Genomic DNA, 15,642 nt, shown 5'->3' with positions numbered 1-15,642 from the left:
CGCCTGCCCCTCCCCCTCCAACCTCCCCCTCCACCCCCTCAATCCCTCCCCCCCGCGATGTGCCCTCCAGACCTAACAGAGAATGTTCTAGTCATGAGGGATTGTGACCTTTGCTATATCTAATCTCACAGTTTCATCCCTGAGCCTTACATTCAAATCAAACACAGTTTGTACAACTCCACAGACATGTTCGCTGCTGCGATAGGGGGTGCTGAGTCAAGGACTTAGGCTGGGTGAAGGGAGCTTTGTCATTAGTGGACCACTTTGTCTTTTGGGGAAAGAAACTGACATCCTTACCTAGTTTGGCCAACACATGACTCCAGACCCACAGCAATGTGGTCGACTCTGAACTGTCCTCTGGTCAATAAATGCTGGCCCAGTCAGGGAGACCCACATCCCCATGAATGACTTTTTTAAAAAAAAAAGTAGCTTCTCACGAGTGTCTTCAAGGAGAAAGAGTCGACCACAAAGAGAATTCTTCAGGAGCCAGGAACTGAAACCTCAGCCACTGCTGGTGAAGAGATGATGTTTGGAGATGATCAAGAAGTCAGAGTGAGGGGAGCTCAGAGATTTCTGGAAATTGGGGAGGTCACAGAGATTGGGTGGGATGGGGCTGTGGAAAGATTTGAAAACAAAGATGAGAATTTGAAGATCATGGTGTCACTTAACTGGAGAAAATGTAAGTCAGAGCACAGGGACAATAGGGGAGTCAGGTTTTGATATAGGTTAGGAACAGGTGGCAGGTTTGAATTATCTTAGAGATTCATGGAGGATAGAATGTGGCCAGGCTGGGGCCATTTGGAACAGTCAGTCTACTGTGAATGATGGTTTCAGCACCTGATGAACGGATACAGGGTGAAGAAGAGAAAATGCTATGGAAATGGGTGCTAGTGATTTTGATGATGGAGATAAAATGGAGCTGCAGGGTCATCTCAAGGTCAGATTGGATGCATGGAGGTCAGCTTCTGCTTCAGATAGGGGTGAGTTGGCACAGTGGGCTTTTGCCCGAAATGTTGATTTTCCTGCTCCTCGGATGCTGCCTGACCTGCTGTGCTTTTCTAGCGCCACTCTGATCTAGACAGTGGAGTCTGTGGCTAGGAAGCAGGAGTCAAAGAGGAGGCTTCAGTTTTCTCCATGTATAACTGAAGAAAATCTCTGCCTGTCAAATAGGGGAAAAGTATGGTTTGAGAGAGTGATAATGAAGTGGTTCTCAACGTATACAGGGGAGTGAGACATAAAGGGGACTGAGGTCCAGGGCTAGAAGCAGGAGGAGAAATCATCACCTCCGGTTTGGATAATTCTGAAAGAAAACAGGTCAGGGCTGTGCCAAGAGACCGGACAGTTCAAGAGAAACATTGAAAGATTAATGATTGGTCATCTCTGTGAAAGGTTACAGATTGATGGAGAGGACAAGATGGTTCAGTTCCTACAGCCTTAGTTTGTAACACCGCACTTACATGGCAAGGATAGGAATCTGACTGAAGAGATTCAAACAGAGTTTTGGGAGAGGTACCATGGATTTATTTGGGATATGGCGAAACTTTCAAGGAGTTGGGAGTTTACAAAGATAGTTGGGTCGTCAATATTTTTTCTGAGTGTGGACAGGTTTTGACAGGGAGCGGACAGAACTCTATTAAAGCTAAGCTAGGAGGGGTCAGGTAAGGTAGGGTGAGCCGTGGGAGTTCCTCAGTGTGGTGTTGCCTGAGGTTCCCATTGCTGTAACCCAGAGCTGCTCAGAATCTGCTGCATCTCCCAGAACACGGCCCGAAGCGCGTTACAATTTGTGCTTTGAAATGATTTAAAGTCACTCGGTCATTTTCCGGTCAGGAATTGGGAACCCCAGCTTCATGTTCCAGATCCACAGTCTCTCACTCCGTTTCAGTTCAGCCCCGGGGGTGGGGAGTGTGTGGGAGTGAAAAGTGCTGGGGTTCAGGTGTGAGCTCTCAAATGTGACCAGTACTCAGGCCAACCCGGGAGAGAGGGACAGAGGAACAGAAAGGAGCCAGGGCACGGGCACAGGCAAGGAAGGGGGAGGAACAGGGACAGTGCGGGGCGGAGCGGGGAGCAGCAGCAGCTCCTTATAGAGAGAGGGAGGTAACTGGCAGCTCTCCAGAGACAGAGGGAGTCAGAGAGAGAGAGAGAGAGCTGGCCACAGTTACTGAGGGAGACTCTGAGGGACTGACGGAGAATCTGAGGGAGTGAGGGAGACTCTGAGGGAGTGGGTGGTGTCCCCCAGCCGTGGGGGCTGTTCCCTGAGAAGCCACACTCGGTCATGTTCCACTTCGAGGAGAAGCCCAAGGCCGGTGGGGGTCCTGGGGAGGGTGCCCAGGGAAGGGGGCAGCCCCTGGACACCAAGCTGTACCGGAGGCGCTGGGTGATCGTCTTCTTGTTCAGTTCGTACTCGCTGTGTAACGCGTTCCAGTGGATCCAGTATGGGATCATTAACAACATCATCATGAAATATTACAATGTCGCCTCGTTCACCATTGACTGGCTCTCCATGATTTACTTTGTCGCCTACATCCCCATCATTTTCCCGGTCACTTGGCTCCTGGACCGTAAGGGCCTCAGGGTCATCGCCCTGGTCGGCAGCGGCCTGAATTGCTGTGGCGCCTGGATCAAGATCGCCAGCGTGCGGCCGGACCTATTCGCGGTCACCTTCTTCGGACAGACCGTGTGTGGCATCGCTCAGGTCTTTATCCTGGGAATGCCGTCCCGGATCGCCTCTGTCTGGTTCGGGGCCAATGAGGTGTCCACCGCCTGCGCCATCGCCGTCTTCGGGAACCAGGTGAGTCCCGGGAACCTCACCTCTCGGGGCACGGTGTCCAAACCCCACGAAATAGGGGCAGTGTCCCTACCTCTAAGCGAGGAGGCTCGGCCTCACCTCCCAGCGGTGCGCAGTAAGCCTTCTGAACAGGTCTATTAAAATATAATGAGCGCTTGCCCGGGGAGAGACGGGCCGAACAGTCGCCTCCTATGCCTAATGCCAGAGGCTGGGTTTCTGTTGGAGGCCCGGGATCACTGAGGGGCTGAACTGGTTAACACTATCTTGGTGAAACTGGAGAATGAGGGTTTGTTTTTTGCTTCTTGCTGTGTATGTTGGCGGTGACCCCACGACCTAGTCAGGGAACATTGTGCAGGCCATTAAGGTGCTCCATAGGTTAGACCTTGCCAGGATACACGGGTCCTTTTCGCTCAGTCACTGATTGAAATTCATTCCAATCTTCTGTCTTTCTCCAGTCCAGAGTCATCATTCCAAAGGTTACTTTTACACATTCTGTTTTTACTGTTTTTTGTTTTCAACAGTTGGAAGCATTCTCTCACAATCTCAAAATAGGGCATTAAACCTCACCATTCAACCACATCAGCCAGGCTGACAGTCTTAACCACAGCCATCTGAGAGATTTCAGTGGAGTGAGCCTTTGTAACCTCCTCACTGAATTGTCGAATGTGAGATCACAGAGAGGAGCTGGTGCTGCCTTTTTGAAGGATCTGCCTAGTCCACTCCACTGTCTTTGTTCATAACTCTCCACTTCAGATATTCCTCCTCGGTAACTGGGCAGCACAGTGACCCACCCTCTTGATGCAGACTTGATGAGCTGAATAGCCCGTATTTGCACTGTTCAGATTTTGTGATCTTTATAGATGAAGATTTTAGATCCAAACAGTTCCTCTGTGTTCAGATTTAAAAAGTTTGTCACTGATAAATGATAATTACTATGAGCTTTGTCAGCCTTTAATGCATTTCACATTCATCATGGACTTCAGTCTTACTAACAAGTTTATAATATTGTACTTGAGCAGGTTCAACAAAGATGTGATCCATTTGGATTTCCAGCAGGCCTTTGGCCAATTGCCACACAGGAGGCTGCTAAATATGTGCAGCACTGTGGGCTCAGTGATCAGCACTGATGCCTCACAGAACTTAGGGACCTAGGTGATTGTGTGGAATTTACACATTCTTCCTGTGACTATGTGGGTTTCTTCCAGATGCTCCGGTTTCCTCTCACTGTCCAAAGATGTGCAGGTTAGTTGGATTGGCCATGCCAAATTGCCCACAGCATCCAGGGATATGCAGGCTATGGGAAATGCAGGGTCATAGAGATGGGGTAGATCTGAATGGGATGCTCTTCAGAGGGGTGGTGTGATTTTTATGGACTGAATAGCTTGCTTCCACACTTTAGGGATTCTGTGATTCTATGAAATAAGATAAGAGCCCATGGTGTCTGGGGCAAGGTACTGGCATGAATAGGGGATTGGCTGACTACAGAAGGCGGACAGTGAGACTAAAGGAGACTTTTCAGGATGGTAGGTGGTGACTAGAGTGGAGTTCCTCAGGGGTCCATGTTGGGCTCATAAATATTCATGCTATAAGTTCATGACCTGGCCAAAGGAACTGAGAGCATTGTTGTTAAGTCTGCAGGTGGAGGGTCAGGTAGTGTTGAGGAAGTGAGGACACTGCAGAAGCATTGCAAGAAGAGTGAGCAAAGAACTGTTAGATGGAATGCAAAGTGGGAAGGTGTGAGGTTATGCACTTTGGTCGGATGAATAGATTATTTTATAAATGGGGAAAGACTTTGGAAATCTGAAGCACAAAAGGATTTGGCTGTCCTAGTTCTTGATTCTCTTCAGGTTAGCCTGCAGGTTTAGTTGGTGGTTAGGAAACCAAATGTAATGTTATTTCAAGAGAGCTAGAATACAAGAGCAGAGATGTGTGGCTGAGGCTGTATAAGCCTCTGGTCAGACTGCATTTGGAATATTGTGAGCAGTTTTGAGCCCCATATCTAAAGAAGGATGTGCTGGTATTGGAGAGGTTCCAGAGGAGATTTACAAGAATGATCCTGGGATGAAGGGCCTGTTGTATGAGAAGTTGAGGTCTCTGGGTCTGTACTCGATGGAGTTTAGAAGGATGAGGGGGAAATCTGATTGAAACTTATAGAATACTGAGAGGCCTGGATAGAGTCAAAGTGGAGAAAATGCCCGCACTGGTAGGAGGGTTAAGGACCTGAGGGCACAGCCTCAGAGTGAAGGGATGACCCTATCGAACTGAGATGAAGAGGAATTTCTTCAGCCAGAGGGTGGTGAATCTGTGGAACTCATTACTGTCAAGGGCTGTGGAGGCCAACTAATTTAAGACAGAGATAGATAGATTCTTGATTAGTAAGAGGATCAAGGCAGGAGATTGGTATTAAGAAACATATCAGCTGAGATCAAATGGTGGAGCAGACTTGATTGGTTGAATAGCCTAATTCTACTCGCATACCTTCTGGTCTTAGTGAGTTTATTAAAACCTTTTCAGAAGTCTATTTACATTCTCATTTAAATTACCATCCTCCATTACTTCAGTAAAGTACTTGAATTAATTAAACACAACTGGCCTTTTACAAATCCTTGCTGACATTAATACTTATAATTTTCTAACTGACAATCAATTTTTGTTCAGGTTAATGTCTTTAAAAAGCTTTCCATTGATGACTGACTGATCTGTAGTTGCCCTTTTCTGTCTTTTGAACTTGGGTGGGCTGGTTAAGCAAGACTTCTATCCTCCAGTCCTTATGGCACTAACAGGAATGAGACATTTCTGCTATTTGGTGGAGTTTCAGTTTCTAAATCATGGAATTCTGACCCTTTTTCACAATGTCCACCTTTGCTTATGCACTGCTTTCTCCAATGCAGACCAGGCTGGAAGTAGATTGTCTTGGAAAGTCTCAGAAACCTTGGGGAATAAAGAGACTGAGGGGTAAACACAGGAGAGGTTGTCACTGAGCCTCCTCGAAGACTGTATGCAGGAGGAGTTGTTAAGTTTGGCAGGTATACAGAAAGCAGTGGAGCCTTTGTCTTAGTGGGGGTCAGTATTGATAATGTGCACTGTGTTTATGTGGAGAGGTGAGTAGCATCATTCAGCCTTCTATCACCTGGGAATGTAGAGAGTGTGGCTGAAATATTTTAAAAATTTTCTTATGGGATGTGAGCATCATTGGCAAGGCCAGCATTTTTTGCCTGTCCATAAATGCCCTGGAACTGAGTGACTTGCTGGACCAGTTTAGAGGGCAGTTAAGAATCAGCCACACTGTTGTGGGTCTGGAATCACAATAGGACAGACTGGGTAAAGACAGCAGATTTTCTTCCCTAAAGTACGTTAGTGGACCAGATGGTTACTTTTATGGCAATTGGCAATGGTTACACAGTCATCATTAGCTTTCACTTCTAGATTTTTATTGAATTCACATTTCACCATCTGACATGGTGGAATTCAAAGTCTGCAGGTCCAGTGTCATTGCCACTACCCTGCCTGGTGACATCATTACACATGATCATAAAAATATTTTATAAAGCACTTTATTCATCATGTAAAAATGAAAATGTGTATTTAATGTTGATCTGTAATTCATTGCATACTGAAGGTTATGATGCCACTTTATTGCTTTTTTTTTGCTGGCGATCAGGGTGATGTTAAATTTCAAGAGTATTACTTTCTGTATTCTGCTGTGGGAGGTGGTAATGGCTGATAAGTTGAATATTTGTTTTTGAGGAGGTGGTGATAGTGCTAATTTAAAATGGGGTGCAAAGCCTTACCTTGGTGTTTTGGTTAGCCCTGTGTGTATGTAACCCAGCAAGTGTGCTGTTGTCGGTGTAGATGTCATCCTGTACTGTGTCACAGCCTGTAAGTGGATTGAATGTTGAAATGTTGAAGCCATTTGGTGATTTGATGTACATGCATTAGCCTACAGTCATGACAGCAATTGCAGATAAACTAATGTTTCTACCTACTTAAAAGTATAATATTTTGACCAATTTGAAGGGGGCTGGAAACATTTACATTTGCCTCAAATCATAATTCCAGTTATAATTCTGTGCCTCAAACTAAATTCTGTTTTTTCTCTTTGGCCCTGCTTGTCCCTGCCCAAATCTAATGTGAACTGGGAAGGCTGTGGTCAGAGTCTTTGCAATTTCCAACCTTACTACCCTCAGTAAAATATATCCCATCCATTCCAGATAAGTGACTTCTTTATTTTGAGCACTGTCAACATTTTTAAGAACTTCTTATTCATTTTATTCCCATCCAATTTCTGCAGCCCTTCACTTTTACTGTTAGATTGACAACATCCTCTTTATTGAAGACAGATGCAGATGGCTCACTTAGAACTTCAGCCTATTTTGATCTGAATTCAGTGACATCTTTCCTTTATTATGAAGACAATGTTTATTTAATTCTTTCTCTATCCTGTTTAAATCTCTTCATCTTCATCATCTGAGAGTTGGGAAAATGTGTTGCTGGAAAAGTGCAACAGGTCAGGCAGCATCCAAGGAGCAGGAGAATCGACGTTTCGGGCATAAGCCCTTCTTCAGGCTTATGCCCGAAACGTTGATTCTCCTGCTCCTTGGATGCTGCCTGACCTGCTGCACTTTTCCAGCAACACATTTTTCAGCTCTGATCTCCAGCATCTGCAGTCCTCACTTTCTCCTATCATCTGAGAGTCCAAGCTTTGATAACACAATTGTTATATGTCAGATTTGGTCACAGTAAGATTGCAATCACCACATTCAGAACACCTTATTCAAAACTCATTCATGAAGAAAGACAATGTGTCCATCAAAGTTTCTTGTTGCAGCTTTTGGATCATAGAATCCCTACACTGTGGAAGCAAATCATTCAGCCCTTCGAGTCCACCCTGACCTTCTCAGCCAGGCCCCCACATTTCCCATGGCTGACCAACCTAACCTACATGTCCATGGACACTATGAGCAATTTAGCATGGCCAGTACACTGAACCTGCACATCTTTGGAATGTGGAAAGAAACCGTTGCACCCAGAGCAAACTCCACACAGACTGTCGTGCAAGGGTGGAATCGAATCCAGATGCCTGGCACTGTGACACAGCAGTGCTAACCACTGAGCCATTGTGATGCCCATGACAATCCTCTCATGCTCCCCAATGTTTGCTTCTGTAGCCTTGCTAAATATTTTATACATTTTGTTCTAAATTGCTTTTGGTCATTTTCAGTTTTCTGTCCTTTTTCTAGTTTCTACAATATTTTTATGAGGTTTTCTTTATTTGTCTTTACTCAGTGAAGCTTTGAGGTTGCCTCTCTCTGCTTTTTCTTCATGCAAGTCTCTATTATCTTAGAAAAGAAGAAGGTTGTTCAGTTCAACATGTCCCTGCCAATTCTGTGGAGCTGGTTTATTTACTCTTTTTCAAAACCCCTCATCATTTTGACCATATTTATTAAATATGCTCTTAACTTTCCCTCTTCTAAAATAAACAGTCCCAGCTCTTCCCATCTCTTATTTTAGTAATCTCCTCTAAAATTGTGGTGGTGATAACTTATATTGAGTACTATGTTTGCTGACCAGACTTAGTTCCTTAAATTTTACATTTTTGTTCTGATTATTGAGTAATTTTGTAGCATTGCTGTAAACTTTTTTGTGCATACTGAAGTCTGAACTCTGTCTGATCCGTGCTTCATTCATTAGTCATTTACCTCTATGCTATAGTGCAGGTATGCCCAAATGGTAGCATCACTGAAGGGCTTTTGCCTGAAACGTCGATTTTCCTACTCCTCGGATGCTGCCTGACTTGCTGTGCTTTTCCAGCACCACTCTAATAGAGACACTGTTAATCCAGAAATCCAGTCTAAAGTTCTGGGGACATCAGTTCAAATCTCACCATGGCAGCTGGCAGAATTTGCACTCAATTGGCATTGAGAATGTAATGATGACTATAAATCCATTGTTTGTTGGAAAAAGTCCATCTGATTCACTACTGTCTTTTAAGGAAGGAAACTGCCATTCCTATGTGGTCTAGCCAACCAGACAGTAATGTGGTTGAATATTAGCTGCCCTGTGGGCAATTAAGGACGGGCAATAATGTCTGACCCAGCCAGTGACACCCTCATCCCGTGAATGAATAAAAATATATTGGTCTTAGAAGAGAACAGGACAGGTTCTGTTATGTGGTTGCACCATCAGTCAAACATGTTTGAAAACAGCAATGTAAATATCTTCTATTAATTAGTTGTGAAATGTTCAGGTAGGAAGAGGCTTGTGAAGAAAACAAAAAATAACTATTGCCTGGCACATAAGCTAAACTGAAACAGCAATGGGAAAGAGAGTGACAGGATGATTTTGAGACCATACAAACAAACAGGAGGATGGCAATGATCAGGACGTGGCCAAGAATACAACACCACTAGGAGTATCATGTTACTGAAACAGCCAGATAGGGTGGTTAAAGGGCCAAAATTAGATGTATGTCAGAGTTAAAATAAAGTGGTTGAACTGGAATAAGCTCAAGGTCATTAGAGCAAGTTGAGTTATAAGGGATAAAAACTGCGGATATTTCCATGTTTTATTATCAAAAGCAAAAAACCACAGGGAAAGGGACCTCTGAAAAATCCAGAGCTTAACTTGTACTTGGGGAAGGCAATGGCCTAGTGGGACTATCACCAGACCATTAATCCAGAGATCCAGGTTATGTTCTGGAGAAACAGATTAATCTTCCACTCCGGCAGCTGGTGGAATTTGAATTCAGTAAAAATCTGGAATTAAGAGTCTAATGATGACCATGAATCAATTGTTAGAAAACCTTATCTGATTCCCTAATGCCCTTTAGGGAAGGAAGCTGTCATCCTGGCCTACATGTGACTCCAGCCCACAGTAATGGGGGTGACATAGGGCAATTAAGGATGGGCATAAATGTTGGCCTAGTCACTGTCATACAATGCAGAACAAGCCCTTTGGCCCATCGAATCTGTGCTGACATAGTTACTAGTAAAAATGCACTAACCCCGATTTCCTGCACTTGTCACATATCCTTGAATGTTATGATATTTTGAAAGTGCTCATCCAAATATTTTTAAAGGTTGTAAGGTTTCTGGCTAGGCATTCCAAATTCCCACCATCTTCTGATGAAAAAGTTTTTTTTCTCAAATCCTCTCTGAATCTCCTGCCCCTAACCCTAACACTATGCCCTCTCATGATTGACCCTTCAACCAAGGGGAACAGCTGCTCTCTATTCAGCCTGTCAATATCCCTCATGATCTTATACACTTCAATCATTATCACACTTCAGTCTTCTCTGCTCTAAAAAAAAGCAACTAGGTAAAAACAAGGACTGCAGATGCTGGAAACCAGATTCTAGATTAGAGTGATGCTGGAAGGGCTTTTGCCCAAAACGTCGATTTTCCTGCTCCTCGGATGCTGCCTGACCTGCTGTGCTTTTCCAGCATCACTCTAATCTAGACTAAAAAAAAAGCAAACCAGGCCTAGCTAGTCTCTTCCTATAATTCAATTTCCCCATCCCAGGCAACATCCTGGTGAAACTCCTCTGTACCCCCTCTGCTGCTGTTACATCCTTCCTGTACTGAGGTGAATAGTACTGCCCGCAGTACTCCAGCTGTGGCCTAACCAATGCCCTGTACAATCCAACATTACCACTTTGCTTTTCTACTCTTTTCTCTCCCACAGGAAGCTGTTGGGGCTAGTTTATAGATATATTCAAGAGGGAACTGGATGTGGCCCTTGCAGCTAAAGGGATCAAGGAGCATGGAAAGAAAGTGGGAATGGGATACTGAGATTACATGATCAGCCATGACCATATTGAATGGTGGTGCAGGCTCGAAGGGCTGAATAGCCTACTCCTACTCTTATTTTCTATGCTTACTTTATGCCAAAACTGATGAAAACAAATGTCCCATTGAAACTACCCCAAAATCCCTGTGTTCCTCTGAGCTACTTAGTATTCTGCTGTTTATTAAATACTCCCTCATCTTGTTTTTTCTTCCAAGATGCATCATCTTGCACTTAGCAGCCACTGGTCGACCCATCTGACCAACCCAGCTATATCTTCCTGTAATCTACAACTATCTTCCTCACTATTAACCACTCTCCCAATCTTACTGTCATCTGCAAATTTGCTTAACATTCACCTATATCATTTACATATTTAAATGACACCCACATCCTTTGAATTAGTTTAAATAGCTATAGAAGTCATATCATAACCTTGAGTTGGCTCAAAGAGCAGCATAATATTTAAAAGATATAATCTGTTCTTGGAAGCTGAGGGATTCATGAAAGGAAAATGCAAATTTAAACAGCAGGCAATCCAGAGAAAATCTGTGGTGCCATTTGTTGCCGTATCAGCTTCTCAATTCTGTGCACCTAGTTCAGTGAAAATCTACAGGGCACAATGTTATGAACATTCATTTTGTACCTTTGGGCTCTTCTTCAAGATCTTTGAACACTGCATCTCATTTTGTCTCAAAGAAAATCAAAATACTGCAGATGATGGAAACCAGCACAGAAAATGCTGGAGAAACTCAGCAAGACAGGCAGCGTCTGAGGAGAGAGGAAAAACAGAGTTAATGTTTTGAGTCTGAGATGTCTTCTTCAGAATCAAACCCCGACCCTAACTTTTTTTTTGTGAAAAAACATCACACATGATTCAGTTAACTCTGTTTGTTTCTCTGTAGATGCTGGCAGATTTGCTGAGTTTCTCTAGTGCTCTCTGTCTTTGTCTCATTTCTCTTGTTAATTTAAGTTTGAATAGAATAATTCTTATGAACACTGCAATATCTCAAAGACATAGAGCAAGATGTATAATGTGGCATTGTACTCATCTGTTGACATAATTAGCTGGCAGAAACTCTTATTTGCATTTTATGACAATCCCAAAGTTTATATTCTTGTTGCTATTATTATGAAATCCAAGGTTCCCTAATTGATTACGATTCCAGATAGATATCAAATTGTAAATTTCCTGATGAGGAAGGATGAACTGGCTTCTCTTTATTCGCCTGTTTCCCTTCCTCACCACCTCAGATGTTTGGAACACGTTTAATTTATAAAGAAATTCTTCCTTAATGGATGTCTTTCTACCAGATCATGTTAAAGTGTGCTTTAAACTATTAAATTAAGAGAGGGTGAGTTATTAGTTACAAAGCCAAAGAAGGAATACTAATGCAACATTCTGACATTAGAAATGAGAGATGATTCCAAAAAGCTAAAGGTGTTTGGATCAGTCTCTGGGTTGTTTGTGAAGAATTGTAGTGAAACTTTGTAAAGTTATTGATAGTATTGACATTATCAACTGTGTAATTCATTTGGAGATTCTTCACTTTGCAGGTTCACTGAGATTCTGTTGTCCTGTTTTCTTTCCTTATTGACTTGATTCTAATGCTCAGACTGAGAGTGTCCCTTTTGAATCTGCAGTGCAGGGATGTTTAATGGATGCCGTTAATCTGTGACCTGCACAACACAATAGTCCTCACACCAGGACATCTGCCGACTAACACACAGACTAGAGGTAGCAGTTGATTTTTTACCCCTGTTTCGCATATTGCTGGCAGGGCAAGAACTCAGTCAGCCTTTCATCTCCTTTTTGCAGTATGGATGTTACCCCGCAGGAGATGATTTTCTGTTGAGAGAAGAAAATTCGACTGCCTTTTTGAAGTCTCTTTCTTTGAAGCTGCCTTGGCACTATACAAGGTGTAACATTCCAAGTGTTCATAAAGGGAGTTCCAATTTTCAAGATTACATTATCAGCCAGGTTTAGCTGTAATCTTAGTTTTAAACAGACGGATGCCTTGTCCAAAAGTTCAGTATGTTGGTAATTGATTCAGGGTTCAGTTTAGTTATCATGGCATAGTCCACAATTCCAGGTCAATTGATTAAGGTTCATATCATACCACGGTAGAACTTGAACTCTGGATTATAAAGAAAAGACAGTAACCACCGGGTCACTATAATTTTTGCTTTCACTTAATCTTTTCTAGAGATAATGGTGCCTCTAATACACTTTTCTGCTTCATGTCAAATATTTAAATGATTTTCACCACAGTTCCTTCCTGAAGAAGGGCTTATGCCCGGAACGTCGATTCTCCTGTTCCCTGGATGCTGCCTGACCTGCTGCGCTTTTCCAGCAACACATTTTCAGCTCTGATCTCCAGCATCTGCAGACCTCACTTTCTCCTTCCTCAGGAACCCAAGTCCAGCCTGGTGGTCTGTTCTACAGGACTGTCTCCAGTGCTCTGGGTTTGAGTCCCTTGTCATCAATCAATTGGCTTGTTTAATGGCTCTCTCACACCCCGAGCAGAATCATAGAATCATACAGTGCAAAAGAGGCCCTTTGGACCATCAAGTTTGCACCAATGCATCTGAAACAGCTGGCCTTCATCTAATCCCACCTACCAGCACTTGGTCCACAATCTTGATTGGTAAGATATGCCAAGTGATCATCAGATATTTTTTTTAAAGGATGTGAGGAAACTCACCTCTGTCACCCTCCCAGGCAGCACATTCCAGACCGTTACCATCTTCTGGGTAAAACAAGCTTTTCCTCACAGCCCCCTAAACCTCCTGCCCCTCAGATTGAACCTATGTCCCTCCTGGTGACTGACCCTTCAACAATCCAATCTGCCCATGCCCCTCATAACCAGTAACACCTCAATCAAATCACCCCTCAGTCTTCTCTGCTCCAATGAAAACAACCCTAGCCTGTCAAGCCTTTTCTCATGATTTAAATTTTCCATCCCAGGCAGCATCCTGGTGAAACCCAATAAAATGTAACATAGTTTATGGAGGATTGTGCAAAGTGTTAGACTTGGTATTGTTTTGAAATATTTTGAGTTTTTTCTAGATAGCCAGTGTGGGACTTGACTGGACCAGCATGAGGGGCAAATGATTGAATCCTATTCCTGTGTCTCCCACAGCCGCATATTGTTCCCCTGTTTCAGGCTGCCTCACCACAGGAGGCTGGGCAACATACCGAAATGATTTCAATGGGGACTATAAAAAGACTTGAGTATGAGGCACACCCTGACACAGGTACAGTTTCAACCTGGCACACAGCCAAGACTTGTGATGTGACACAAGCTTGAGGCAGCTGTGTTGGCTTTAAGCCAACGGACTGTAGAGAAAATATTATAAAATAAAAAGTAAAGTATGATAAATGCCGGTAATCTCAAAATGAATGCTGAAAATGTAAAATCTCAGCATGACAGGCTGCTGCCTCAGAGAGTAATCTTTGCACTGCTTCTCAGTGATGAATGGATGAGAAGCTATAATTGTAAGACATAAGATACTGTTGGATTACATAGATATGGATTTATTTGAGTTTTATTCCAGTACTGGTGATTTTACTGGTAAATGGGGAAACACATTTCCTTCTACTTCAGGAGTTTGTAACAGTTTCAAATTGGTGGTGTTTTGTTACTAAGGGCAAGGAGAGATGTTGAAAAATTTCTTTCCAAATAGGGTTTTGGAGCATTGCAAGGTGCCATTATGTGGTTTAGTTAGACAGCTGCACAGTTAATGAAACTTTGAAAAATTATTCGAAACAAAGGAGAATACAAGACAGTGCACAGGGAGGGCAGTAGGGGCACTGGTTTTCAATTGCTTGAGCAACATGCTGGTACAGGCCAGGTGGACATTTTCTAGTGAACTTCGAAGTTTGCAGAAAGACCTTATGGAACAGGAACAAGAGTTTTGGCCATTTGGCCCCTCAATCCTCCTCTGCCAGTCCGAGATTCCTTCTGTCCACTTTCCTGCCTTTCCCCGATAACTCTTGAATCCCAGCTGATTAAGAATCTTTCATTCTCAGCCTTAAATATACACAAGGACTCCGCTCCCACAGCTCTCTGTGACACTGAACCATCTGGGAGAAAAAATTCCTCCTCACATCAGTCTCAGGTTGGCGTCCCTTTATTCTGAGACTATGCCTCTGGTCCTAGACTCTCTCATGAGGGGAAATACCCATTCACTATTTACCCTGTCAAGCCCCTATGTTTCAATGAAATCACCTCTTATTCTTCTAAATTCTGATGAATAGAGTCACTTTTAACTTGTTTAACCTTGGCTCATGAGACAATCCCACCACACCAGGCATTATCCTAGTGAACTGCCTCCATGAAATTATATCTTTCCTTAAATAATGAGACTAAAACTGCCCACAGTACTCCAGATGTGGTCTCACTGGCACCTTACACAGTTACCGTAAGACTTCCCTACTCTTATACTCCAACCCCCTTGAAATAAGGCCAAGATTCTGTGTCTTCCTGGTTCCCTGCTGTCCCAGTGTGTTGCAGCTTTCTGCAGATTTTCTCCATTTAAATAATATTCTTTTCATTTGTTCATCCTTCTAAACTAAACAACTTTGAATTTCCTACATTATACACCATTTCCCAGTATTTTGCTCATTTACTTACCCTCTCAATATCTCTCTGTAAATTGTATCACTCTCACAAGCACTCTCACAACCTGCCTTTCCAACTATTTTCGTATCAAATGCAAATTTGACTATAAAACATTAATTTTTGTCCTCTCAGTCATTAGTATATATATAGTAAACAGTTGTAGTCCCAGCACTGATCCCCGTGGAACCCACTGGGTCACAGGTCACCAACCTGAAAAACAGGCTTTTCTCTCGACTCGCTCTTTCCTGCCCATGAGCCAATTCTATATCAACACCAATATATCACTTCCACACCATGGGCTCCTATGGTATGATGTAACCTTTTGTGAGGTATCTTGTTGAGGGCCAAAGAGGGACCTACAACAGAACACTATCAATGTGTAGTACCAAGTTAAAAATCACAACACCAGGTTATAGTCTAACAAGTTTATTTGGAAGCAGTAGCTTT

General features: G+C 43.2%; 1 protein-coding gene across 1 annotated transcript in view; it reads left to right on the top strand.

Moving 5' to 3' along the window:
• Window positions 1-549: 549 nt before the first annotated feature.
• Window positions 550-15,642, top strand: part of flvcr2a (FLVCR heme transporter 2a) — a 131,073-nt gene continuing 115,980 nt past the window's right edge. Inside the window, exon 1 of the mRNA XM_043700216.1 lies at window positions 550-2,788. Coding sequence (XP_043556151.1) covers window positions 2,273-2,788 — 516 coding nt within the window. The 5' untranslated portion in view covers window positions 550-2,272. The remainder of the gene's footprint in view (window positions 2,789-15,642) is intronic.

The sequence above is a fragment of the Chiloscyllium plagiosum genome, chromosome 12, assembly GCF_004010195.1.
Source record: "Chiloscyllium plagiosum isolate BGI_BamShark_2017 chromosome 12, ASM401019v2, whole genome shotgun sequence".
NCBI lineage: Eukaryota > Metazoa > Chordata > Chondrichthyes > Orectolobiformes > Hemiscylliidae > Chiloscyllium > Chiloscyllium plagiosum.
Note: the sequence above shows the minus strand (reverse complement) of the source record. Positions and strands in the feature narration are given on the sequence as shown.